Genomic DNA, 26,016 nt, shown 5'->3' on the forward strand with positions numbered 1-26,016 from the left:
ATTAACAGGGTTGCCAATCTTCCAGTTGGGGTGCAATATGAATATAGATTATTGATATTAAATAGGTTGTTAATACGTATTCAATTTTTCAAATAATACTTTTATTCAATGTGCAACCAGCCCTGTAAATAAGCCAGGAGAAGAGGTGCTATTTCTGGTGATGGGACAAATCTAATACCCCAAATAAATAATTAATAATGAATAATAATCAGATCAAATCTGCCATCTGTGTTTCTGACAAATAAACACTGACAATTCTGTCCCTCTTAAATGATCATTTATCTCACTGCAGACACTTTAGTACAATGAAAAATGTTGTCATTGTTACTAGGCTACATTACCTGTTGCTATATTTTGATAGTAAGTTTAATGATTATGTTCTATATGCAGTTATCCATGTGCACCATGAAGTCATGAAAACGAAAAATAAAAACATTTGACATGACTGAAAAATAGTTTTGACTTTAGTAAACAATCAGACTTTTTATGAAAGTAAAAAAAAAAAAAAAAAAAATCCCGTCAGCTGTGATGGAGCTCAGGGCTCAAATTGAGGTCGATCACCATGTCAGAAATGAGCTCATAAACTGAGGTTGTGTGTGACAGCTCACCTGTCCTGTCTGACAGGACACACAATCATTTGCCTGTCTCCATGTCTGGGATAATTATGAATAATTAATTAAGTTATTGCTGTTGTCCCACCCGAATGCACTCAACGTTCTCACTTCGGAGACGCTCCTTTGGCTCCTGCTGCCGTATGAAGCTGAAGGTATTTGATCATATCTGAGTAAAGACTCCTACAAGCAGCTGGAAGCAACAAACATAACTTCAGCTCCTGTAAATGTTTTGTCAAAACCTGGATTACATGAAGTACTGTTGAGTCTCATCAATAAAACCTGTTGCAGACTCTGTCTTCATTACAATAAAGTTGTATTTTTAAGGTCATTTCAGTTCATGATAGATGTGAAATCGTAGAGCAAAGTGAAAAAGTTCAAACTCAACATACATGAAAGATGTTTTCTGATTTTAAAAAAAGGTCTGTGGATCTGTGTTTGCGCTGAAACGTGGATAAATCCCAATGTTCAGACTTTGTCCTGTGTGTAGAAAACAGCCTGTTTAACATATAGAACTGTTTTTCCATGAAGGGGGGTGGGGGGAGGGGGGGTTCGAGACTTCCTCTTATTTGGTGAGATTAGTTTTGGCAGCGTGAGATGTGCGACAGACTAAAAGCAGGGGTCTCGTGCCAAAAGCGGGAGAGTTGGCAACCCTGTAATCTGAACAAAGTGTTAGAACGTTTGATGGCTGCTTGTTCAATCTAGAACCACCTTAAACATCATGGTGACGTTGGCTGAAGACTGCTGGGCCTGATCACCGACAACGAGCAGAAGGGAGGTAATTAACCACCAGAATCCTGGGGTCAATGGAGCACCGAGAGGACAACATGAAATACCTGCGTGTCCACATCACATGAAAGCTATCATGGTCCTGCCACATTGACATCTTGGTGAAGAAAGCATCTCTACTACCACAGACATTTGAGAGACTTTAGGCTAAGGTGCTGAAGAACTTTTACACCTGGATCTTGACAACCAGTTTGGTAACAGCACAAAAATGGACTCCCTGGCCCTCAAGAAGGGCGCATGCTCGGCTGCGTGCACCACAAACAGAAAAACTCCCAAAACCTGCAGCACATTTACACATGGAGGTGCCAGGAAGATCGTCAAGGAGCATATCAGGAAGACGCTATCGCAGCCTGAGGGCCGTCACAGAGAGGATTAGAAGGAGGCTGTCCGTCTCCTGAAGCAGATCTGAGACTCAGGCCACACATCACACACATTCACCAAGTTACTGTCATAAATACTGCCACTCCAAAACTCTTCTCACTACCAAGTCAGTTTTCACAGTTGAATGTGTTTTAATGTAACACAACTTACTGCCATGCACAACACTCTCATCTCTACTGCCTTGATTATCTCTCTACATATTTCTATATTTTTCTGTTTCCATTTTTTATGTCATGGCCCATCACAGGACCCCAGATTTAATCTTTATTCTTAATACTTATACACAAATACTTTCATTTACATGTATCTCTATGTACCTAGCCTGTGACAGATACCCAAACATGTTATTGCACGCTGTGCTACTGTACAATTGTGCTGTATATTTGTGTATGTGACTAATAGACTGTAATCCATCCATCCATCCTTCATGCAGGATAGGTGATGCAATCTTTTAATAGCTCACCACCCTGAAGAGATACAGCTTCACATGAAATGTTTAAAATCATAAATGCATTTAAATACGTAACTTCCCTTTTCAAACAATGGTGTCTGTTAGCTATCAGTTTACATTTGAAAAGTACCACGATAACTGTCCGCTTTTCTTTTAATAATTGACAAGGTAATTACCTCAATCATTTATGTAGAAAAGGACCTGACATTCATTTAGTCTTTTATGAACAGAAGAAATACGCTTATGGACATCCCTTATTTTTCAAACAATAAAACATACACAATTATGTGTCTTCTTCCATTAAATAATCTTTTGTAGGATATAAATGCAAATCCCATAATCAGACGAGAGCCACCATCTCATTTCCGGTGTTGTGTCCAAATCACACCAATTCTTCAAATTGTAACTACCATATTCAAAAAAAGTTCTAAATAAGTGAACCTTTACACATGAATAAAGTGATGTTCCATCACAAATTTAAAATCTGAAATGACCAAAGTAGAAGATGGAAATTTGATAAATGAACTGGCTTGAAGTTAAATGAATGTGTTGTTTTTCTCCATATACATCGCTGTCGGAAACCCGTTGGCTAATCAAGTTCCTGTGCTGGATTTCTCATGTAATCCTATATTTATTTTTGCTGAACGTGTTTCACCAGCTCACCCACTTTCTCACATAAACATCCCGAATGGGCATGTTTACTCCGCATACCAGGAAGTTTGAGTCCTAAACAGTCTCCTGTTTCCAAAAGGTCAAAAACAAATTCCGTCTGCAATCACATATCCCATCAGAACCGGGTTTTCCTCTGATAGAAACCTCCAACATCGCGGCCGAGTCTAAAGCAACCCCTGGCTCTCACTGACACACAGTTGTTTGTAGGAAGAATTGGGATTGGGAAAGTCTTACTTTTTGGTTTCTCATCAGCCAACAAATCACAAATGCTAGTCAGAAAAATCCGCTCTTACCTCACAAACTGCTGTTGTGAGCTCGCAGCGAGGCTGTATGCGTGAGCATGAAGCTCTCGGTGCACTGCTGACTGCTGGCGGACGGCGACCTGCGCGGCGAACGCTGGAAACGACTCCGTCGGTTGAAGTAGTTGCCGGCTGTCCACGAGCACTTGTGCTTCCTCAGGTACTCCTTGTAGTTCTTGGTGAGCAGCGTGTAGAGGAACGGGTTGATGCAGCTGTTGGAGTACGTCAGGCATGTGGTCAGATAGTTGATGTTGCGCTTGGCTTTGGTGGAGAGAGACAACGAGGGGTGGAACTGACCCAGCAGCTGCCAAATCCAGAAGGGCAGGAAGCACGCCCAGAAGAGGAGCACGATGGTGAAGATCAGGTACAGCACCTTGAAGCGCACAAGACCACAGTTAATGACGCTCCGTGGTTTCAACATGAGAAGTCGTGGAAACACCGTTAGGCAACAGCAACACGGAGGGCGTCTAGAAGCCACAGAGGCTAACAATTTAGCAAGCTAACAGGAAATGCAAAGACACAGAGGGAAGAGATGAGGCTGTTTAGAGAATAAACATATTCCTCATCGCAGGTTATTGTCTAAGTTATGAAGAAAAACTACATGACTAAAATTACAAAATAAAAGCTTAACACTCAACAAAAAAAGTATTTCCATGGCCTCTGCCATTTCTGTAAATATCAGAAAACAGGAGACAAGTTTTGACCTCTGGACTGTTCTCAGTAAATATGACCCCATTTTAACGCAGCAGGAGACTCAGATTTCAATTAGTGGGACACCTGACATTGCAACTTTGTTGTCAAATGCGTCGCTCAATGTTAGGCATTTGTATTCATGTAGATCCCCAAAAATTCACATAAACACAGCATAGAAAATGTGTCTCTTTCACCAATCTCTGAAACATAAGATCAGATTTTAATATTTACCTCTGATGTATCAACCTTATGTATTTCAGCAACCAGGAAATGCTCTGATTCCATTAGATTGTGTTATCTACACCGGAAATAGGAAGTATGTACATTGTAGGAGTGGGTGTCTGGTTGCTTTTCACAAATATCTAACCATTTTTATGACATAACTGTCACGGTTCAGGTCTTTCTGTCTCTTATTAGGTTTGAAGTGACACTCCACCACATTTCTTTCTCCAATTGAGGAAATAAAATGTTCACAGTTCTCTTGGTGTGATTGAAATGTATTTATTTCGTGAAGATCCAATCCTCTCTAAAGTGTATGTCATGCAAGAGAACCAATAAAAACATGTGGAAAGGTAAAAGTTATCAGTTATCAAGCCTCGTTTTGATCCGCTACCATTTGCCCTGTTAAAGTTTCTGCAATTACGTGTTCATACAAATTCAACACTTCCTGCTTCATTTCAAATTAAAAGCCGTCAAGTGTTTCAGCAGACAGAAACCCTTTATTTTTTGACAAGGGTTTTAATGTGAAACATTTGAAGGAACCTGTTGTCACTGAAATGATATCTGAAATGTGATTATCACTCATCTAGAGTCAATCTGGAATAACCACTGAAATAGAATGATTATATTGTTGTATCGGCTACGTTGTTGACTAAACCAGTTTCCATGGTTACACAACTTTAAAAACGAGCCCCAACAGTGTGTGCGCCTGTGCATATACTCGTACATCACTGTGCATATCACTCGTACATATATTGTCAAGTGTTCCAAACTTTTAGAAATATATGGCAGACTGTGTGAGTTGATGACATCTAAGACTTCTTAACTTGTATTAATCATAGCCAGGAAAAGCTACTGGAAGATAAAAGAAAAAAGTAATATATAAGGAAAAGGAACAAAACAAGAAGAGTGGCTCGAATGAGGTCAGTAGTAAAAAAACAAAAAACAGGCTCACGGGTCATATCATAGACATAGGTCTCTAAAAGTAGACCTTTGATCACTCTCACTCTGTAAAACAATGCATACTTATTTTATTACTGATTAATCTGGTTGACCCTGTTCAGATTTTTAAAAACTGCCCTGAAGTGATTCTTCTGGAAGGATGAGTTCTACGACAGCCGAGGACGACCTCTTAAACCCTGCTTTTGTTGCCCCAGTGTGATAACTGCAAAGGATCCGCAGAACTGGCAGGGGAAGAGAAAGATCATTATTCCCGTAGCAGCACTTTTGAAAGTTGGACAGTCTACATTCTCTCTTATTCGAAGATCTTGCTCCAAATTATATTGAACACCCTTTAATGCAACTGAAATGCAGCATTTCGGCCCATTGTTCATCATACTGATAAGACAAAACGAAGCAGTCTTAAGTCCTGCTAAGAAGCAAATTGGGCTCTGTCTCAGCATGAGCAGTAAGCAGGAGGGAAATGAAAAATAGAAAACCTGCAGCAACACAGAGAGGAGTGATAACAGAAGGCTTTAAGTAATGCTGCTACACTTCATATGGTCTTAAATAGCTACTCTTTATCAGCCAGAACACCTGATACAGTAGTTGTGAGAAAGAACACTACAAACTTCCCTCAGGAGTTCAGAAACATTCCATAAGAAGTATGGCTTGATCAGCAGTATTGTTCAGTGGAATGTCTGTGGAGGTTTGGACACCATCGTTGTGTCTAACTTCCTGCCAATTCATCAGATGGGACCTGATGGATGTGTCTGGGTCCATCTACAGCTGAGCGGCAGCCTGGGTAAGAAGTGAGACTCGGTGTAGTGTGAAGCAGCCCGGAGGAAAAGGAGAACCAAGAAGTGGGCTCCGGATCAATTTGGAAAGACTGTATGAAAACGTACAAAGAGCTTGTAAAATATTCTGTAAAGCTTTGATATAGATTACATAATTTTGAGTAATGCTTCATAAAAAAAAAGTCATCATTTTATAATAACAGTTTTTAAATTGTTCAGATTTGCAGTTTTCCCCTTAATAGTTTTGATAATTGAGAGGTTTGGACAACATAACCATTGGGATTATGTCATTTTAAGCTCTGAGTAATTATGAGCAACATTTCTTATCATTTTCAAGAATATATATATATATATTTTTTAAAGAAATCAGTAGATTAATCAACAAAAGAATCTGCAGATTAGTCCATAGCAAAAACAATCTATTATGGCCTGATATATAATATATAATAATCTATTTCCGTCAACCGCAACTGTAAAATTGTACTTTTACATTAATACATGGGTAATAATAATAAGATAAAATTCTAACAGTCACAAGGGCCATATTCTGCCATGAATATTTTAAGTACAATTTCCTCATTATATTTACATAATTTTATTTAAAAGCAACTTTAAAAACCGAGCATTTTTACAGTGTAATACTATTATTTTATACTCGAGTAAAGCCTTTGAATACATCTTCCACCATTTTCAGATGATGTTATAGAGCCACAATGTCCACAAAGGGAGGACGTTGGGGTGGTTGGATGGGTCAACAAAGGTCGAATTCCTGCCAACAATCAATGTTTTCTTGGCAATGACCAAAATCCCACCTCAATATTAATTAAGTAGTTTATCTTTCCCACTTTATATCATCTTAATGCCAAATTTTCCAAAGGTGTTTGAAGGCATTGATGTTATCCCTACGACATCCAAACTAAGGGGATTTCTAATAGGGATGTCATAAACCGCTGAGCACACACATGCAAATATTCAATGCATAAATCTTTGCTAATGAGTGGTAAAACACTAAAAGCACCATTCGAAATCAAGGCTGTGTGAAATACACTCACATCCCATGAAATGCAATATCTTCTCACTGACTGACCTTTTGATTAGGTAGTTTCTTGGTCTGTTTGAAGGTCTCCGTCTGTGAAATCCAATAAGTCCGTGCCAGCTGGATGTATAGATAGCCAATGATCAGTCCAGGAGCGACGATGCTAGTGCAAAACAGGAAGGAGATGTAAACCTTGTAGGAGAGTGGTGACAAGGTGGGCTGACACATGACCTTGGTGCCCACCGTCATGAGCTGAATGCTCACGATCATCGGTAGGGTGAGAATCAAAGAAGCCACCCAGACCAGCAGAGCGATTGCCTTCCGGTAACTTTTCGACCGCTTGACCGTGTCAAGCGGCTTGAGCACCGCAAAGTAGCGCTCCGTGCTCATGATAGTCAGCGTGAAGATGCTGGCGTGCATGGTCAGGAAGTCCATGCTGATCAGAATCCGACACCCCGCATCCCCGAAGTACCATGCCTTGAGGAAGTGTGTGCAGACCACGAAGGGGATGGTGAGAAGGTACAACAGGTCGGCCAGAGCTAAGTTGATGATGTAGATGTACATGGAGGCCGCGGTCCGCATGGAGTGGCACATGACCACCAGGGTGTAGATGTTCCCCGAGACTCCGACGAAGCACATGATGGAGAGGATGGTGCCGATGGTGAAGGTGGCAGCCATGTCCTCATGTGAGTTCAGAGGGGGGTCGGTGGCATTGGCGCCCCCCTCCACCAGGATTCCTACGGGCTCCATGGACACCGTTGTCATGTCTGGATGGGTGGGAACATAGATATGTGGGGTTACAGAAATAATATACAATACTCTTGTCTTAAACCGGTGCAGTCACAATTATTTCATTGAAAAGGAACTCATAAATTGGGACTTTTATAGACAGAGACACAATATTGGCTTGTTTTCTGTCATTAAACTTAACAAGCTCACTTTTACTGAAAAGCTTCTTTTCTGGCTCCATCTCCACTAGCCATTGTCTAAATCTGCAACTCTCATTCGAAGTACCTCTGACTTCTTGCATGAAGTGAACCTTGAGTGAAGCTTTGAAAATAGTTCGAGCCAATTGAATTAACTTTTATTTTGAGCAATATAAAGCAACAATGACATATGCTCTTCGTAAGGTTACGCAAATTTTGCCAAATTGGTCATGAAATGAGACGTTGAAGTTTTGCAACTGTCTAGACTGAATATGAGCAGCAGTAACACAGTCTTATTGTAATGACAGCAGAGAGAAAAGGTTCTGAATCTGCTATTTTTGACTGCTTAATGCTGAAAAAAGGGCAAATCTTCCAGTGAAAGACTTTTTGACGGAAATGAGAGCATCCAAATATTATCCAAGTGCTATCTACATCAGCAGAATTTCTGAGCGCTGATAACAAAATGCATCCTCTGATTAGTTTTAGATGCATGAACCCGAGGTGTGTGCTCTCTTTGTATATTTGAGAGTTGCTTTTTTTTTTTTTTGAAGGTTTTAAGACCAGTTGATCCATTTCAATGCAACATGCAGAGAAGTACCCTTGTTGGTTGTTCCCTAAAGGTCTTCTGTCACCTTGGATAGTGTACCTCACCCCTAAGTGAATGTCAGTTAATGACATCAGTCATAGATTGCTTCAATCTGTCATCCATTCAGCCGTTAGTCATGTGTTATGTGTACATCCTGTCTTGGGCCTTCCTAAACACAATGGCACATCAATATTGACTCAGCTGATTCCCCTGACTACCTCACAACTTCAGCCCAAGACTCACATGAACACAACCATATCAATACACTGCTTTTCAAGATGTAACTTGTCCATTTCACACAAGCCAAATGACACAATGCAAGTGTTGAAGGAACTTTGAAAAACAAAGAGACTCAGACAGAAATCAGAGAAAACATTTTTCCTTTTCGACTCGCAGTTCTAAAAAATGGGGGCAAAGATGAAGTCAGACCGGGTTGATATTAGGTTTCAGCCCTCACAAATAGACCTGTCTGTTGTGCTCTGAGAAGCACAACAGCCCTCAGTGCATGCATGTAAATGCACCTGTGAGGGCAATTCAATATCTATCTGAGAATTGAAGTCAATTTGATGATACTCAGTCTTACCTGGACTGCTGTCCTGGACAGAAGGCTTCAGCACTCAGCTGCGTTTCCATTCACCATGCTTTGTCTCAGTCTTTTCCTCCAAACTTCACACTAACTGCACAAATTTCACACTCCATAAAAGTCCCCACAGATTCTACTAAGTGTCTGATGAAATCTGCAGGTAGAACAAATGGAAAAAAATAAATCCAGCAGTCTTGAGGGGAGACAATAACCTAAATGAGTCATCCACTACAACAACAAAAAAAACATTGTTGACTGGTTTCTCAACAGCAGATAAACCAATCCAAAGTGTCTAGATTCAAGGGAGGGGTGCACTGCTTGCAGCCTTAAAAGTTCCCCACCATTTCCCTCTGCCGTTTGTGCACCTTGGTAGCATCTAAACACTGGATGTCAGCTGTGACATCAGCAGCTGAAAAAAAAAATCAATTTAGAAGAGAAGAAAAAGAAAAAAAAGAGAACATCAATGAAATGCTGATGAGAGGTTTACATTGAGCTACAGCTGGTTACGGAGAATCCCCTCTTTGACTGAGAGAGTAATAAAGAGAGGAAAAGTGCCAGGGTAGAGTGGGGAGAGCGAGAAAGAGAGAGAGAGAGAGAGAGAGAGAGAGAGAGAGAGAGAGAGAGAGAGAGAGATGAGCACTGCTACTGAGGCACTCTGTAGCTCAAAAGCCCAAAGTGGGAGGGAGAGGACAGAGAGAACAGGGAGGTATGCAGGAAATGTGTTCTGCTCTCTCTCTCTCTCTCTCTCTCTCTCTCTCTCTCCCTCTCTCCCTCTGTAACCTCTGTGCCACCTATTTCCATGTGACAGGGGCAAGTTGCCACAAACTGATATGCGACCCTGCACAAACACACACATGTGCGGGAAATAAATCAATAGCTAAAAAGGCAGCCAACAGTCCCCATTTGTTCTGATGGTTGATACCCAGTGTCCATTATTTTAAATGAATCGTGCTGGGGTCAATGTCACCTAACACTGCGGCAATGCTCTTAAGCACAGTCATCAAACATCATGCGCTGCAAGAAGGGGGGCTGATCAAAGCCAAACCATATCTATGGCCTTCTGTTGCTGCTACAGCCTCCAAAGAGGTAATTCATTGATAGAATTGCATGCAAAATGACAGGTACTCTACCTTTCTGACCTGGGAGAGTCGGCATAAATGAGACACTTGTGTTGAAAAATGCTTTTGCATAATGAAAGCCAATTATTTGGAATGCGTGTGTTTTGGTTTTTGAATTGGGTTCAGGCACAACAATTGCACAAAGTAGGTAGGTAGGTAGGTAGGTAGGTATTTACTTTATTAATCCCCGAGGGGAAATTTTTTCACTACAGCAGCATACAGAAGCAATAAGATAATAATATAAATAATAGAATAAAATAATAGAATAGAATAGAATAGAATAATATAATAATAGAAAAGCAATAAAATAAAATAGCAGTAAATAGCAGTAAAAAATATAAATATAAAATGCACAGTATATACAGTACATTATATATCTATATATATTATATACAACAAACCAAGAAACACAGTCAACATATATATACTATACAAACAAACCAAGAAACACAGTCAACAGTGTTATTGTACTGTGATGGATTTTGTCAGAGGTGAGTTATTGTACAGTCTTATTGCAGTGGGCAGGAATGATCTCCTGTATCTGTCCTTGTGACAGCGGAGCTGGAGGAATCTTTTAGAGAAAATGCTCCGCTGTCCCTGCAGCAGGTGGTGGAGAGGGTGGACAGGATTATCCAATATGGACAATAGTTTGTTCAGCGTCCTCCTCTCCACCACCTTTTCCAGGCTGTCCAGTTTGTAGCCGATGATGGAGCCGGCCTTCTTAACCAGCTTGTTGAGTTTGTTGGTGTCACCGGCTCCAATGCTGCTCCCCCAGCAGACCCCAGCGAAGTACAAAGCACTGGCCACAACAGACTGGTAAAACATCTCCAACATCATGCTGCACACATTGAAGGATCGAAGTTTCCTCAAGAAAAAGAGTCGACTCATCACCTTCTTGTAGACAGCATTGATGTTGGTCTTCCAGTTCAGTCTGTTGTCGATGGACACATCCAGGTACTTGTACTCCTCAACCATGTCCACCTCCTCTCCCAGAACTCTCAGCGGTTGTGGAGCCGTCGTCTTCCTCCTGAAGTCGACCACCATCTCTCTGGTCTTGGCCACGTTCAGGAGCAGGTGATTCCTTCCCGCCCACTCCACAAAGTCCTCCACTACTGCCCTGTACTCATCCTCCCGTCCATCCCTTATACACCCGACCACTGCAGAGTCATCAGAGAACTTCTGCAGATGGCAGGACTCTGAGTTGTACTGGAAGTCAGTTGTGTACAAGGTGAACAGAAAGGGGGACAGAACAGTTCCCTGAGGAGCTTCAGTACCACTGACCACCGTATCAGACAGCACACTGCCCAGACGGACAAACTGTGGTCTGCCTGTCAGGTAGTCATTGATCCAGGAGACGGTGGACGCGTCCACCCCCACCGCCCGCAGCTTCTCACTCAGCAGCAGTGGTTGGATGGTGTTGAATGCACTGGAGGAATCAAAGAAAGTGATTCTCACAGATTCACCGGTTCCATCCAGGTGAGACTGAGCTCGTTGCAGCAGGTAGATGATGGCGTCGTCCACTCCCACACGAGGCTGGTACGCAAATTGCAGAGGGTCCAGAGAAGATTTCACCAGCGGCCTGAGGTGGGCCAAGACCAGCCTCTCCAGCACCTTCATCACATGAGATGTGAGGGCAACCGGTCGGTAGTCGTTGAGGCCAGATGGAGTCGTCTTCTTGGGGACAGGAACCAGGCAGGACGTCTTCCACAGCACCGGGACCTCCTCCTGCTTCAGGCTCAGGTTGAAGAGGTGTTGTAGGACCTCAGCCAGCTGGACGGCGCAGGTCTTCAGGACCACGGGGCTGATGCCGTCAGGTCCTGCAGCCTTGCGCTGGTGGATTCTCTCCAGCTGTCTCCTAACCTGGCCAGTCGTCACAGAGAGGGGGGTGGTGGAGGTGTGTGTGTGTGTGTGTGGGGGGGGGGGGGTCCAGGTGTTGATGGAGGAAGAGCCCTTTGAGATTGAGGGCTCTATGCAGTTCACCAGGGGGCGCAGAGGGAGGGGGGGTGCAGCAGAGGTGTTTGGGAGGTGTGAGGTGTGGAGGAGACAGATGAGGGTGGTGAACTAAACCTGGTTCATTGGACCTCTCCAGGGAGCCCCCTGGTTGTCTCTCTCTCCCTTTGAACCCAGTAATCTCCTTCATACCGGTCATCACCTCCCTCACGTTGTTCTGCTGGAGTTTGGCCTCCAGCTTCCTCCTGTAGGAGTCCTTGCACTCCTTGAGCTTCTCCTTCAGGTGGCGCTGCACTCTCCTGAGCTCCTCCCTGTCCCCAGACCTGAAAGCTGCTTTCTTCTTATTAAGAAGCACCTTCAGGTCGCTGGTTATTGTTGGGGAAGCAGTGTACAGTCCGGGATGGTACGGTGGTGTGTTCACAGAATTTGATGTATTCTGTGATACAGTCCGTCATGCTGTTGATGTCCTCCCCATGTGGTCCAAACAGTACATTCCAGTCCGTGGACTCAAAGCAGTCCTGCAGGGCATCTTTAGCCTCCTGTGTCCACCTCCTCACAGTCCTGGTGGTCACAGGCTGCCTCTGCACCAGAGGAACATACCTGGGAGTCAGCAGGACCAGGTTGTGGTCTGATCTACCAAGGGGGGGAAGGGCAGTAGTATTGTATGCATCCATGGCATTAGCATACAGTAAGTCCAGAGTTTTATTGTTCCGTGTGGGGCAGTTCACATACTGGTGCAAAGTTGGCAGGACTTTATCCAGACTGGTTAAAGTCTCCAGTAACTGCCAAAAATGCACCGGGATGCTTAGTCTGCAGTTTGGTGTCCACTGCTGCCTCTGAATCAGCTGATGGAGGAACGTACACAGCGATAACAATGGCGGACGTGAACTCCCTCTGCAAATAATAAGGGCGCATCCCCGCGGCTAGAAGTTCAATGTCCGGGCTACAGAAACGTTCCTTCACACACACGTGGTCAGGATTGCACCACCTCTCGTTCACATAGACTGCAATCCCTCCACCTTTCTTCTTGCCGCTCCGAACAACGTCTCTGTCCACCCGAACAGTCCTGAAGCCGGGGACGGCCGCGCTGTGGTCCGGGAAATGTGAGTGCAGCCATGTCTCGGTGAAACACATGATGCTACACTCCCGGTATTCTCTCTGGGTCTTTACCAGCGCGCCGAGCTCGTCCGTCTTGTTGGCCAACGACCTCACGTTCCCCATTAAGATCGCCGGTACCGCTGGTTTGTATTTCCTCCTTTCCGCCTTCAGCTTGGCTCCAGCTCTGCAACCCCGCCGTCTTCTCCGAAGTTCAACGGGGATCTCAGGCCTCGCTCCGGGCAGCAGCAGTAGAGGTCTACTCAGCGCGATCAGCTGATCACGCGAGTAAACAATAACAGTGCCCCCATCCAGAAACGTGGAAAAATTACGGTCCATTACGTACCGTTTACTGAACACACGAGAAAAAAAAAAAAAAAAAACTCTGAAGAGAGGAGAAAGGCTTAAAAAATACTAATAATACTAATAACAAGGGGAGGGGAGCTGCTGCAACAGGCTGCCGCTAGCGCAGCGCCATCTTGCAAAGTCACAAAGTTACAAAGTCAGTGCATGGATGTGAATAGATGGTGAACATTACAAACTGAGGTAAATTGGTTTTTAACTAAAAGTTGTATTTTTAAATCCTTGTTTTATCATATCAAACCCAATTTCTGACACTAAACACCACTGGTATGGTGTGTAGTGACGACATTAAATATATTTATATTCATTAGCTGTTAGCTGGATTCAAGCTGTGTGTCCCAATACTACCATACTGTTTACTATGCCAGAAAAAGATTTAGTATGTGAAATGAAGTATGCCAAAAGTACCAGGATGTCCTACTACATCCAGTTGTATTTTGCAGTATGCAGGCCAGCATGCTTTTCTGGCAGTTCTGATCCACAATTTTCCACGCTGCAGAAAAATACATCACATCGACTCAGCTGGGAGAGTTTTGGGGGGCTAGTGCTCCACAATTTACAAAAGAAAGAAAAAGAAGAAGAGGCATTAAAACTAAGCGTACTCATTCCAATTGCATTGTTTTCCCTTTACTTAAAATGTCGTGCTACAAATTGTGGATGTGACGAAGAGAGTCAAAGTTAAAGGCACACATTTATGATGGAGTATTGTGTCCCTATTGTATGCATACTCTTCGCAACAGTACATATTTTTTAAGGGTAGCTGCCGAATGTACTTGAAAGTAAAAAGCAAAAGTCTGCTATTCGCAACGCAGCTCATATCATGCACATCAACTCTCAGGACGGTTACACTGGCCCAAAAGCCCTTTTGGGCATACTCATCTTTTTTTTCTCTGTGAACATACAAAATGATTCAATATAGTCCAACATTTATTAAGTCCAGAAGAGCAGTGTGATTCAATTATTATATCCCATTCATGTGTGCGGGAAGCCAACAGGATTTAAATCAGACTGGAGAATTATTTTACGAGCAAAAAGTTCCAAGACTGACGAACGGAGCGCGGCACAGGAATGTGAGCGAAGCAAAGGAGAGCAAGAAGCTTCGTGACAATTTATTACAAGTTATGTCACTTTGTTTAACATCAGCACCACGTTTCACCATGGACCTTTCAAACTTTAAGCGAATCTGGCGAGTAGTAAAGGCGGGGAGCGAAGATTGTGTTATTTCGGTCGAGATGCATAAATGGCAAATGGTCTGCATTTGTATAGCGCTTTATCACCTCAGTGGTCTAAAAGTGAGTTTAGCTCCCGTTTACCTTTTCATGAAGGCCCAATTGCACCCTTCCGCTCTCATTTCGTTTGCGTGGAGAGTCCGGTACGTTAAATGTGATTCCAAACCAACTGCACTAAAGCGGGAGTGGGTTATTGTGCTGTGAGCAGACGCGTAGTCATGTTGGAGAACCCAATTGCCACCACGCCAATGTCCTAGTCGCCAAACGTTTTCCCTCAGAACGTGACAGTGGAAGTCGCCATTGAGAGCCTGAGCCTGGGACATGAATTCATGGTGCACAACCCTACAAACGTTAAAAAAAAAAACCCCCACCTGGTTGCGCTTCTGTCCTGACACACCTTCTTCGGTCTTGGACAGTAATGTTCTGCCCCTTTTGAAATGTGAATACCACTCAGAACGCATCACTCAGCTCATTGGTTCATTGCCGTAGATTTCCTGAAGAATTTTAAGGTCTCTGTTGCCAAATTTCCAGAGTTTGACATAAAATTGGATGCGTCTCTGCTCAAATCCATGCTGGGATCACAAATGTGTACGTACCACTCCTCACAAAAAGATGTGTTACTCAGGTGCTGATGTTGTTTAAGTGACAAGTAAACTTGACGTACTTACTGACGAGGGTTTATTGCGTCTTCCTGCTGTATTTGCTTTATTGTGCTGCGCTCCATTCTCAAGCAGCAGGAACGATCTCTGAACTTTTTGATTGCACCTCGTACATATTCTCTAGGCACTCAATATGCAACTTTCATAGGTCAGAACGGATATAATTTTTTTTAATATAAAATCTATGTTAAGTTCTCCTTAATACATCCATGAGGCATAACGATGTATTATATATGGCATGTAGTTGAATAGTACAACCACAGAGATATATACAGAAGACACCACACAGTGTGACCACACACACACAAGTAGCTCCTCTTTTATTGTTTTCTCACAGTTGATCAATTTAAAATGGAACACTTCATAAAATGCTCTTTGTGTCACAACCAGTAGCTGTTGCCATACAAAGATCCTGCTTTTTAACTTCATGCTAAAACAATGTTTGACATGACTTAATAAGTGCATTGACACAAATCAGTAGCTGTTAGCAGCGGATTTTCCTCGTGACCGAAGGCTCCATCAGCTTAGCTGTGATGTTACTGCCCGGTTATTAAAAGACCATGAAAGATGATACTGCGTGATAACTGGCTCGTTTGTAATTAGCTTCTGTTCTATTAACCCTCTGAACAGTTCGAACACGGCCCACGTTTTTTTTATTGAGTGCTACAGCTCAAACAAGCAACATACTGACCTCACTACTGAAATTAATACAGTCAGAAACAACATTAAATGTTATAAACAGTGATGTGGTCTCTTACTGATAAGCTCACCGTGTCACAGCTCACTTAGGATCACCATGCCCGACGCGGACTCGTTTGAATGAGGCAACACAAAAGACGTTAATTTACAATGATTGGTTTAACAAAACAAAACGTCCTGGCAATTGGGAGAAAACAAGGGAAACGCAAGGTCCAAAGCAAAAAGGCACAGTATTGATTTTACAATCTGGTAATCAGTGATTTCAGGCAAGGAGTTTATATCTATATGTAATGACTTGGGTGATTGGCAAGTGGCTACAGGTGGGGCTGAGAGCAGGTGAGGTGGGTGTGGCAGGAAGGAGACCAACCTATGGAGAGAGAGGCAGACTGAGGACCTCTGGTGGGCGCAAGGAGGGACGCAGGGACTGACGAGGAGAGAGGAAGAAACTCTCTCTCACACACACACACACACACACACACACACACACACACACACACACACACACACACACACACACACACACACACACACACACACACACACACACACACACACACACACGAGACCACAGGTAGGTAGAGAAAGAGATACCTAGGACAAACCAACAAAGGTGAAGCAGACAGACCAAAACCATGACACACTGAAGTGCATTTGAACGGTGATCGAATCTCTTAGTGAATAAATGATTAGACTAAAAATATTTGTAATACAATTAAGCTCAAGTTCACTCAGGAAGACTATCTTTATGTGTTATTCCTGCTTAATTCGTTCTCTCGTCTTCTAATCACCTGACTCGGGGTCATTTTGGGTAAACCAACAAATTTGACCACCACCTCAGTCAGCTTTAACTCTGTTCTCCTCTCCTCCTGTCAGGTCAGGACGTTGTGCTGCTAAACCTCCTGCAGCCCATTCACCTCCAGTCCTCACACCCAGTGGTCGAGTACATCAGAATCCACTTCTCACTTCATCCAGATCTGTCGTCACGGGCACCACCAACCTGCCCAATTTTGATCGTTGCGTCTCCGTGTGTTGTTCTCTTCCCTCTCCTCACCCCAACTTGTCCAGGCAGATGTGTGCCATCGTCTGAGCCTTGTTCTCTCGGAGGTTCCTTATTGCTTCAAGGGAGTTGTTGTTTTTTTCCTTCCAGCTCTCGCTCATGTGTCACTGAATTGTTGGGTTTCTCTCTATAACTTTATACGTTCACTTGTTAAGTGCTTTTGATGAGTGATTTGGTACTATTAGAAAAATAATCTCTCCTGATTGTTGACTGAGTGTTGTGTTCCCTCTTTTTTAATTTTTTTTTATTGGAAAGTCAGAATCTTTTAAATCCTTTATATAAAGGTGTTCAAGCTGGATACTTCTTTGTTACCATTGATTGAAGCCATTCAGTAGGACCTTGACTCATTTTGAAAGTGTGTTAATACACACACGACCAAATAAAGGAATCTTGCATCTAAAAATAACACGGTGTTAGTTTTTTTATTTTCTAAACTGTTGAACTGTGGTCCATTGTGTGCCCTTGTTTAAACTGGCTTTGTTGTGTTGTGTTAGCATATCAGGAGTCTAACATGAACTCTGGTTTCTAATGGGCTGCTTTTCTTTGATTTTCCCATTTTAGGTGACACCCAAACACTTTTCAAGCTTAACTATCATTTGTTTGTTGCAGTGGTAAATCTCAGTTTTGAGGTCTACTTTGTACCTTCGTGTAAAGAAGTCAGTTTTGTTGTTGTCTTCTTGGACTGCTGTTCAATCAGCTGCTCAATTTGATGCCTATTTAAGAGGTGCTCATGCTAAGTGGGAGGACATCTAACTCCACACAGACCCTGATTACTCAATAACAGTAGGATGGTAATGGATGGTAATGTGAACAGTCTTTCACAGTGGGCAGCTCACAATTATTGTCAATTCTTGTTTGATGGGAACCTCCAACCCCCCCCCCCCCCTCCTCCTGTTTCCTGTTTATCATTTGTCACTTATCTGATGACCACTGGCCTTCAGGCAGACTGATGTTTTGCAGAAATGTCCCTTCATGCTCCCGTGTTTATAGCTAGAACCTTTTAACCTGGCAAGTCTAGATTTATAACAGCGGAGCCCTCTCTTTGCTGCGGGTCGCTCCATTCTGCCTCCCAACAAGCAGATCAAATGTTTCCAGACAGCAGCCGTAGTATTTACGAAACCACAACAAATGCATATCGATGGCAGAGGTGAGATGATTCATTGTCGGTGGAAAATAGACACTTGGCATGCACGAGAGATGCAAATCTCTCTGGCAGGCATGCATTTGCTTTTATGACCAGATTAAATGTCAAATAATTCCTATCAGAGTCGAGCAGGTGTAACGGGATGTAAAAATGTCAGTCGGAAAGCAAAGCCGCCTCCTCGCTGCAAACGATTGGAAATAAATGATCAGCTGTTACGTAACGCCCTGTTCAGTGTGTGTGTGTGTGTGTGTGTGTGTGTGTGTGTGTGTGTGTGTGTGTGTGTGTGTGTGTGCGTCAGAGAGTTTACATGGTATACAAGCCGGAGTTGTCTGCTGGAACTTATCATCAAGACGTCACGCTGCTTCTGTACGATGTGTTTCGAGGTCACCATCGTAAAATTAGAGGCTATCTATGAGGAGCGCTGATGAGCGGCAATTACAGCGAGATCAGGACGGCATATCGGGGGCTGATTACACAATAAATAATACTGTGCGATTGCCTGTTGCTGATTTCTACAGGCATAAAATGCTTTGCAGGATGACGCCCACCTGGCACTTACACACAGGAAATGACAAAGGCAAACAGAGAGGGAACAGAGAGAGTGTAAGAAAGCGGATTATTATCCCTATGAACTTGCAGATCAGTTGCATGTATGTGTGTGTATGTATCTGCATGTATTAGCGTGTTTATCCTCTGTCAGCATACTAAATGCCAGGGCAGTTGCTCGGGGGCAGCTGCACCATTCAGCTGCTCGGAAAATCACACAATTTACCGCATCAGCCTAAAGCCTGTGGTAAATAGCAATTTGACTGAATGCATAAATGTATCTTCAAAGTGCACTCGCTAAGATTCATGACAGCGAGAAGCTGTGTGTGTGTGTGTGTGTGTGTGTGTGTGTGTGTGTGTGTGTGTGTGTGTGTGTGTGTGTGTCTGTGCGTGCGTGTGATGACAGGTGCGTTCATGGCCATTTGATGTTGTATGGGCGCATAACATGCATAATGCATCGTCGTTGTGAGCAGCAGCATCGTCGAGGTGACTGCCGTCTGCTCGTCATTTGTTCTGCGTGAAAGGATGAAGTTTGTCAATACAGCAGACAGAGAGGAGCAAAGGGGAGGAATACCAATAAGGCTGAGTTCAAAATGAAAGCACATCAAGGACACTTTTTTTTTTTTTTTTTTTTTTAACACAGCCCGTGGTACAACATACTGTACGTTCCCCCCAAAAATGAAAGCAAGGACAACAAGAACATGGAGAGCAGAGTGAGGAGAGGCGGGATCTGATTATTGACTTTGAGGACAATTCCAACTTATTTCATCCTTATGTATTTACCACTAAGGTGGTTTTTGTAACTCTATGGGTCAGACTATGTTTGCACTCTCCAACTGTGTTGTAGAAATTTGGGAGAAGGACGAATGTGCAGGATGATCCGGTCAGACAGTAACTATCCTCAGGTGGAGACGCCCGCCAAAGTTTAGTCATGTGCACGAAAAGGAGACGTGTGTGAGATGTGTTGTTCAAATCAAAGGCGGACAGTTAGCGTGCAAGAGCAGTGGTCCTCAACTGGTGGGTTACGACCCAAAAGTGGGTCGTGGGGCCATTTTTTGTAGGTCGCGGTTGCATGCTTTTAAAAAAACAGATGAGGGAGGGGGGAGGGGAGGGGAAGTAAAACTCTCATTTTGAGTGTCTGTGCAGTAGCTTTTTGCTTCCAGCCTTGTCATGAGAGTGACAACCAAAACTAATATCACATCAGTAGTTTACTTTCATTCCAGCATTTCTAAACAGGATTAGAGAAGTCTCCTTTTAATTCAAGAAAAGTCGATCAACTTTCTTAATTCAAGATAAATCAGTTTTTTTTTCATATTTCATACGGTTTGATTTAAATTGTTGAAACTTGATGAGCATCACCAGTTCATAATAGTTTGAAAAGCATTAATGACTGTAATTCAACTCAGGAAATCAGCAACGGAGTCCTTTCTTCTGAAAGCCTGCGGCGATGAAGCAATGAGCCTGGAGAAGTGTTTTGAGTGGCATTTCCAAGCTTCTGGGTGTGCACTGTGAATTCTTCAAATGAAGGATTCCTATGATTGATGATGTTAAACTATACACTGTGTCAGGTTGGTACATCACAATAAAAGCTTCTTTTTCTCTTCCTCTGCCTGTTGTTATTCATAGCATGAGGTTACAATTAATGTCATAATTTCTTCATGCTCTGGAGCACATAAAGAGCAATGAAGTCTTGCATATCTTGCACCACATAAAATGTTAGATGTTTTATTCATTTTGAACTACTCTGACACCCAGTGCAAGACGCAAAAACAAAAACAAAAAGATGAAGAAATTCATCTTAAAATCATGTAGCAAGAAAGTTTAGTTGAAGACAGGATACAAATGGGAGCTGATCAGTGTCAGATTAGCAGTATTAACCAGTAGCCATCAGTTCTTTACCTTAATGTGCTGATGACTGTTTATTACCTTTATTATTTACATTATTTATACTCAATCCTGGAAGGAATCACATTACTGGAAAGAACTCATTTAGTTTTGCAATTTCACATTAATTCCCCAAAACGTCTACAATTCAAACTGGAACGGCAGCTAAGAGTCAGCCTCAAGCTTGCGTTTGAGCCGTTACCGTCTTGCTATTTCGGAGCCAGAAGTGAACATATTTGGCGAGAAGTGAATCTGACTCCAATTTCTGAGTAAGCTCAACCTAGCCTGGCTGCGCCGACTGTGGCTCACAGCTTCAGTTTTCTTCACTGTAAATACAGTCTGATAACTCGGCCCGCATTAGCATTTGCACAGCCACTCTGAAGGGCGGACCAGCCAGCGACCAGTGTCGGTGGTTTACGGCGTTTGTCCCGCCCCTCCTTCACTGTGATTGGACGGTGATGAGCGCAACTTTCGGTGACCGTAAAAAACCGCTGAACGTTCAGCACATAAACGCTCAGCACCTCGTCACGCTGCTGGTGTTCATTTACGAAAAACTTTCAACATACACTGTGCTCAGGAAAAAAACGCTTTGGTGGATGTGGTGACGTGGCATGGTTTGGCTCAGCTGCAGGAGGGACTGATTGGGGGAGTGGTTCAGGGAAAGGTGCCTGGAAGGGGCTTAATTAGCCCCGGCTGAAATCAATGACTGATTGTCCCTGTCTTCCCTTAAAAACCCAAGCAGCAGGACACCAGGTCTCGCACTCCTAGGGACACAGAAAGGAAGGCTGGTTGGCTGGCTGGGGACAGGTTGTGTGGCATGTGTTCGAATGCACCAGAGTTAAATGTGATCGTTTGTGTGGAATAAACAAATTGGAACATCGTACTTTGGTGAAGTGAATCTATAGCTGAAACCTGACTGCACCACAGACCTGTCAATCAAACACACGCACCTCCCAAACATTCTGCTGTTTGACCTAATATCTAATCAATGATAGGATTATTTTTTTAGATAGACGACCAGAAAAGTAATAAGTAGGAGTGACTTTAGGGAATGACACCAATATTGACTTTGTATTTCACGAGAGAAGTTGAATGGGCGTCTATGAAGCCATAGCCTATTCGAAGCCAACCTCTATTGACCCTTGGTGGTATTGCAGTTTAAGACACTTCTGCATTGGCCTCACTTTTCAGACCATGAAGCTTTCTTTTACTTTTGTGTAAAGTCTTTGGTCAAACCACAGGCTCTCTCCTTCATTATTATTCTCATTAGTAGTAGTACAAGCTTCACCTCTGACTATGAGACTTGAGCTGTCTTTTTATACTACAGTATATGCAAAGCGTGAACTTCATGACATACTATAGGGTGTTAAAGCTCAACTCCACTTACGGCCGGACCGCTCGGCTTTGCAGTTGGGTCGCTAAATGAGGCTTTCTTTCAAAAGAGAATCCAGCCAACTGCTTCATTACTGCTTTTGACTTATTGGCCACATCAAAGCTGCTTCCAGCACAAAAAGAGGAGAAAACCACAAAGAGAACACCAGAGAGAAATAGTGAGAACTGGAGTTACGTAAAGGTTATTTTGCCTGTACAGAAAAGCATCACAGTTCATTCATTACACTGACAAACAATCACAGTCAATCCTCCTGGACGGAGCGGCCTCAAAAAAGACCTGTCAAAACAGACACACACATCTAAAAGCACTGCTGTAAGCCTTACGTGCATGTATGAATCATTCCTGAAGTTTGGAAAGGGATTACAGTGGAACAGAACAGATTGTTTTGTTCTCTGGTGGGTTTGAATACACATTTGCAGCCCATCATCATGCAATTCATGACCCGTCCGTAGAAAGTAGACCAGCAGGAGGCTCCACTGAAATGTTAAGTCATAATGCAGGTGCTGCCAGGTTTATCAGTTAACCAGCTTGTATCGTTAGATAATGCCGGAGGCAATCCAGAGATGGATCTCGGGGCAAAAAAAAAAAAAGATTACATGTCGAAGATATTGTTACCAGCTTTGAATAATCCGTGCAGCCTGCATCCAATCTGGACACATTTAGAGATCAGAAATGAGACATGGTTAAAAAAATAAAGGCCGCAACAGGAGATAGAGCAGAGATAAAGTGATGAGGTTTCACAGCATAGCATTTTTAAAGCAACAATCAGTATTTGATAATCTAATCTATGTGTTTTATAAGTATATATTTGTACTGACAAAGAACAAAGGCCACATGGGTGAGATAAAGATGGATTTTCTTGATACGTTGTATGGTGATGATAGCTTTTTTTGTCTTGTGAATGCAGTAAAACGTGGAAGTAAGGTGCATTTTGGGGCTTTAAGACATCTGATTTGTGACCTGTTTGTGTATGTACACAGTGACAGATATACAGTGGAGTCCAAATGTCTGAGAGCATTTTATGCTGCAACTTTTATTTAAAAATATTGAGTCATAATTACCCTAAAACATTTTTTAACATACATAACAACTGTTGTCTGGACCAGTGACATCCGTCTGAATCTGTTCTCATCAGGACAAACATGAATGAGAGAAACGCTGGACATTGGTCTGACATCTCTTTCAGCATCAGAATGTTGTGGATGGCTAAAGGCAGAAATGTGATTGGGGAATGTAGTGAACTAATGGGAGAGGAATGAGCCCCACAAACCAACACACACACACAACCTAATCACTAATTGTGTAGGAATGCAGAAAGGTTGGCTTAAGACAGCCATGTTAATGTTTTCTGTTTTTTAAGCAGAATCTTGGTGTGTGTGTGTGTGTGTAAGATTTTTTTTTTATTATTTATTTTTTTACCATGAATAAATAATTGCATGGAGGAGCTCATTATTTCAGGTAATATAGGCCACTTTCACTGGAGCACGACGTGAAGCCCCAAAGGTGAGACAGATGTCAGTGTTTGTATTTCTCTGAAAAACTCCTTTTCACCAAAATTCCTGTAATGCCACTTTTCATTTGTAACAGCAACACCACAAATGCATTTTAAGGAAAGACTTTCCAAAAGTTTCTCAATTCAAAACATCGGACACTCCTCCTCATTTAACAAAATTTAGTTGGCATTGACATGATGTTGTGTGCCAGTCATTAACTGAATATCAAACTGGATGTAGCTGTAATAGTGTAAAAGTGAGGCTATAATAAAATTGCCTTAAACTGCAATACCACAGATTGCCGCTAGGGGCTGACTCTAAAATGGCTCTCTACAAAGTCATGACACAGTTATTATGGTGTCATTTGGTCAATTCACCCCCTCTGATCAGTGGTCCATCTGAAAATAGTTCCATCATAAAAGGATATTAAGCCTCAAAAAGTGGTATATTTAGGGCCGTGTCTGTTTAATTGACAGGCTTTAGGTACACAGGTGTAGTATCCTTAGTTCTCTCAGTCAGATCCACCACTTAGTCCTCCTCAGTTCGTCCAAATATAGTCACCTCTGGCTCCAAAAAAACAAGATGGCGATGGCGAAAAGGGCGAACTCGAGCCTTCAAAAAGAGAGTTCACTAAACGATGGGTCATGGTTGGTTGCTGCTTGCCGTACAGACTACAAAGACCCTTCCCAAATATGGGCAGAGTCCATCGCCATGGTTGGTAAATCAACACTGCAGACTTTGTAAAGTAAAATTTAAGGATACAAGAAGCTTTTGGTCTCATTTGCTAATATCCTCTTTTTAAAAAAAGTCCTCAGACAAGTCTGTCAGACTCCTGAGGTGTTCTTAAACCGCATATTTGTTCACGCTTGTGTTCTCAGAATGATGAATCCCATTGTCCTCGTAAATTTAAGACTTGTGCTTACTGTGTGTAATTAGCATAAGTAAATGCCCTGTAATACCCATGACAGGGCTTGAGACTTTAGAGAAACGTAAATAATGCAAAAACAAGAATCCAAAGACAGTGAAGCACTGGACTGAATCAAAACTTGTGTTGTTCTGAAGTGGATACACTGCAGCAGGAAGTGAGCAGCAGAAGAGATGTTATATTTTGTAGCGTCAGCAGAGTCTTGGATGTAAAATTTTAAAAAGAGATGCATGGAATGTGAGTGCTTGGTCAGTACATGTTGTACCAGGAGAAGAACTGATTATGAAAAAAATGATTTGATTTAGAATCTGAGCCCAAAAAAGTAAACTGGAAAGTACAGAAGAGATATACAGGCCGCTGGAAGAGGGACGGGGACCTGGAGTTATCGGAGACGGACGAGTGACATTATTCATGAGACAGCGCTTACATGTCCATGTGTTTAATAAGGGCTTAGTGTTTAATCAACATTTAAACCTTTGCTTTTGCAGAAGGCTCTAATGAGTTCTTCTTTATGATTTATTTACAGATGAGAGGAAACCATCCTCTGAGGCAGAACCTGAGTCCTCAACCCGGGTCGCAGCAGGACACACACTCAGGTCAAAACCTGCAGTAGACAGTAAGAGTCAGACAAAAGTTCTTTTGTACAACGATCGATGTTGAAAGATTAAAAGGTCTTCAGGGGTCCAGTTGGTGCTGAGGAATCAGATTTGATCCAAATTCCACTCACTTTGATCAGGTCATGTAGGGTGTTGTTTTGCTTCTGCAGGTCTCGGCTCTGTGTTTTGAATCAGGTTTGATTATTATCTGGTCTGTTCATGAACGCACATTCCGGTCATTTTTCATGAGTCTGTTGAAAGACCTCTAAAAAACTGTGTATTTGGCTGGGATTTTTTATAATTTTGTTTTTCATAATTTTAAACTCTGTTTTATAGTTTATCAGTGCAACATAGACAAAAAAAAAAATACTTACAATAATAGTAACTCTAGAGGATGTTGGCAGATGCACATTTTGCCACAGTATAATCATTTCTAGTGAGACCAACCCCTGCAATAGCTCAGCGGCAGAGTACGGAGACCCACTGAGAAGATGTTACTCTTGAGAGTTGGAGCGTGAGTGCTTCGAGATAACGCAGTGAGGGCAAAGAGATGAAGCAGCAGGGGAGGTTTGGCAGGGAGTCATTATTCTAGGACCAGCTGAGTTTCACCACTAATGGACACCGCCGTAGCGATGAATCCACTGGACGAGTTAAACTGGCCCACAGGGTGGCTGGATGTGTGTGTGTGTGTGTGTGTGTGTGTGTGTGTGTGTGTGTGTGTGTGTGTGTGTGTGTGTGTGTGTGTGTGTGTGTGTGTGTGTGTGTGTGTGTGTGTGTGTGTGTGTGGACAGATGTGACCACAGATTTCATGATGACCATGATTTCATTGGAATAATACACAAACAGCGGTGTAAGACAAGCCTCCCTGTGTGACTGTGTGTAT

At 42.7% G+C, this 26,016-nt stretch overlaps 1 protein-coding gene across 1 annotated transcript in view; it reads right to left on the reverse strand.

Moving 5' to 3' along the window:
• The window catches only part of LOC138626072 (urotensin-2 receptor), a 54,939-nt gene extending 45,447 nt beyond the window's left edge, over positions 1–9,492 (reverse strand). Inside the window, exons 1-3 of the mRNA XM_069707494.1 lie at positions 8,983–9,492; positions 6,939–7,654; positions 3,198–3,576 (exon numbers count right to left, since the gene is read on the reverse strand). Of these exons, the coding sequence (XP_069563595.1) occupies positions 3,199–3,576; positions 6,939–7,652 (1,092 nt within the window). The 5' untranslated portion in view covers positions 7,653–7,654; positions 8,983–9,492 and the 3' untranslated portion in view covers position 3,198. The remainder of the gene's footprint in view (positions 1–3,197; positions 3,577–6,938; positions 7,655–8,982) is intronic.
• Between the last annotated feature and the right edge of the window lie 16,524 nt (positions 9,493–26,016).

This window comes from Brachyistius frenatus, unplaced genomic scaffold (assembly GCF_029030835.1).
Source record: "Brachyistius frenatus isolate BFR_SWC_R1_liver_20210118 unplaced genomic scaffold, ASM2903083v1 Contig_69, whole genome shotgun sequence".
NCBI classification, from domain to species: domain Eukaryota; kingdom Metazoa; phylum Chordata; class Actinopteri; family Embiotocidae; genus Brachyistius; species Brachyistius frenatus.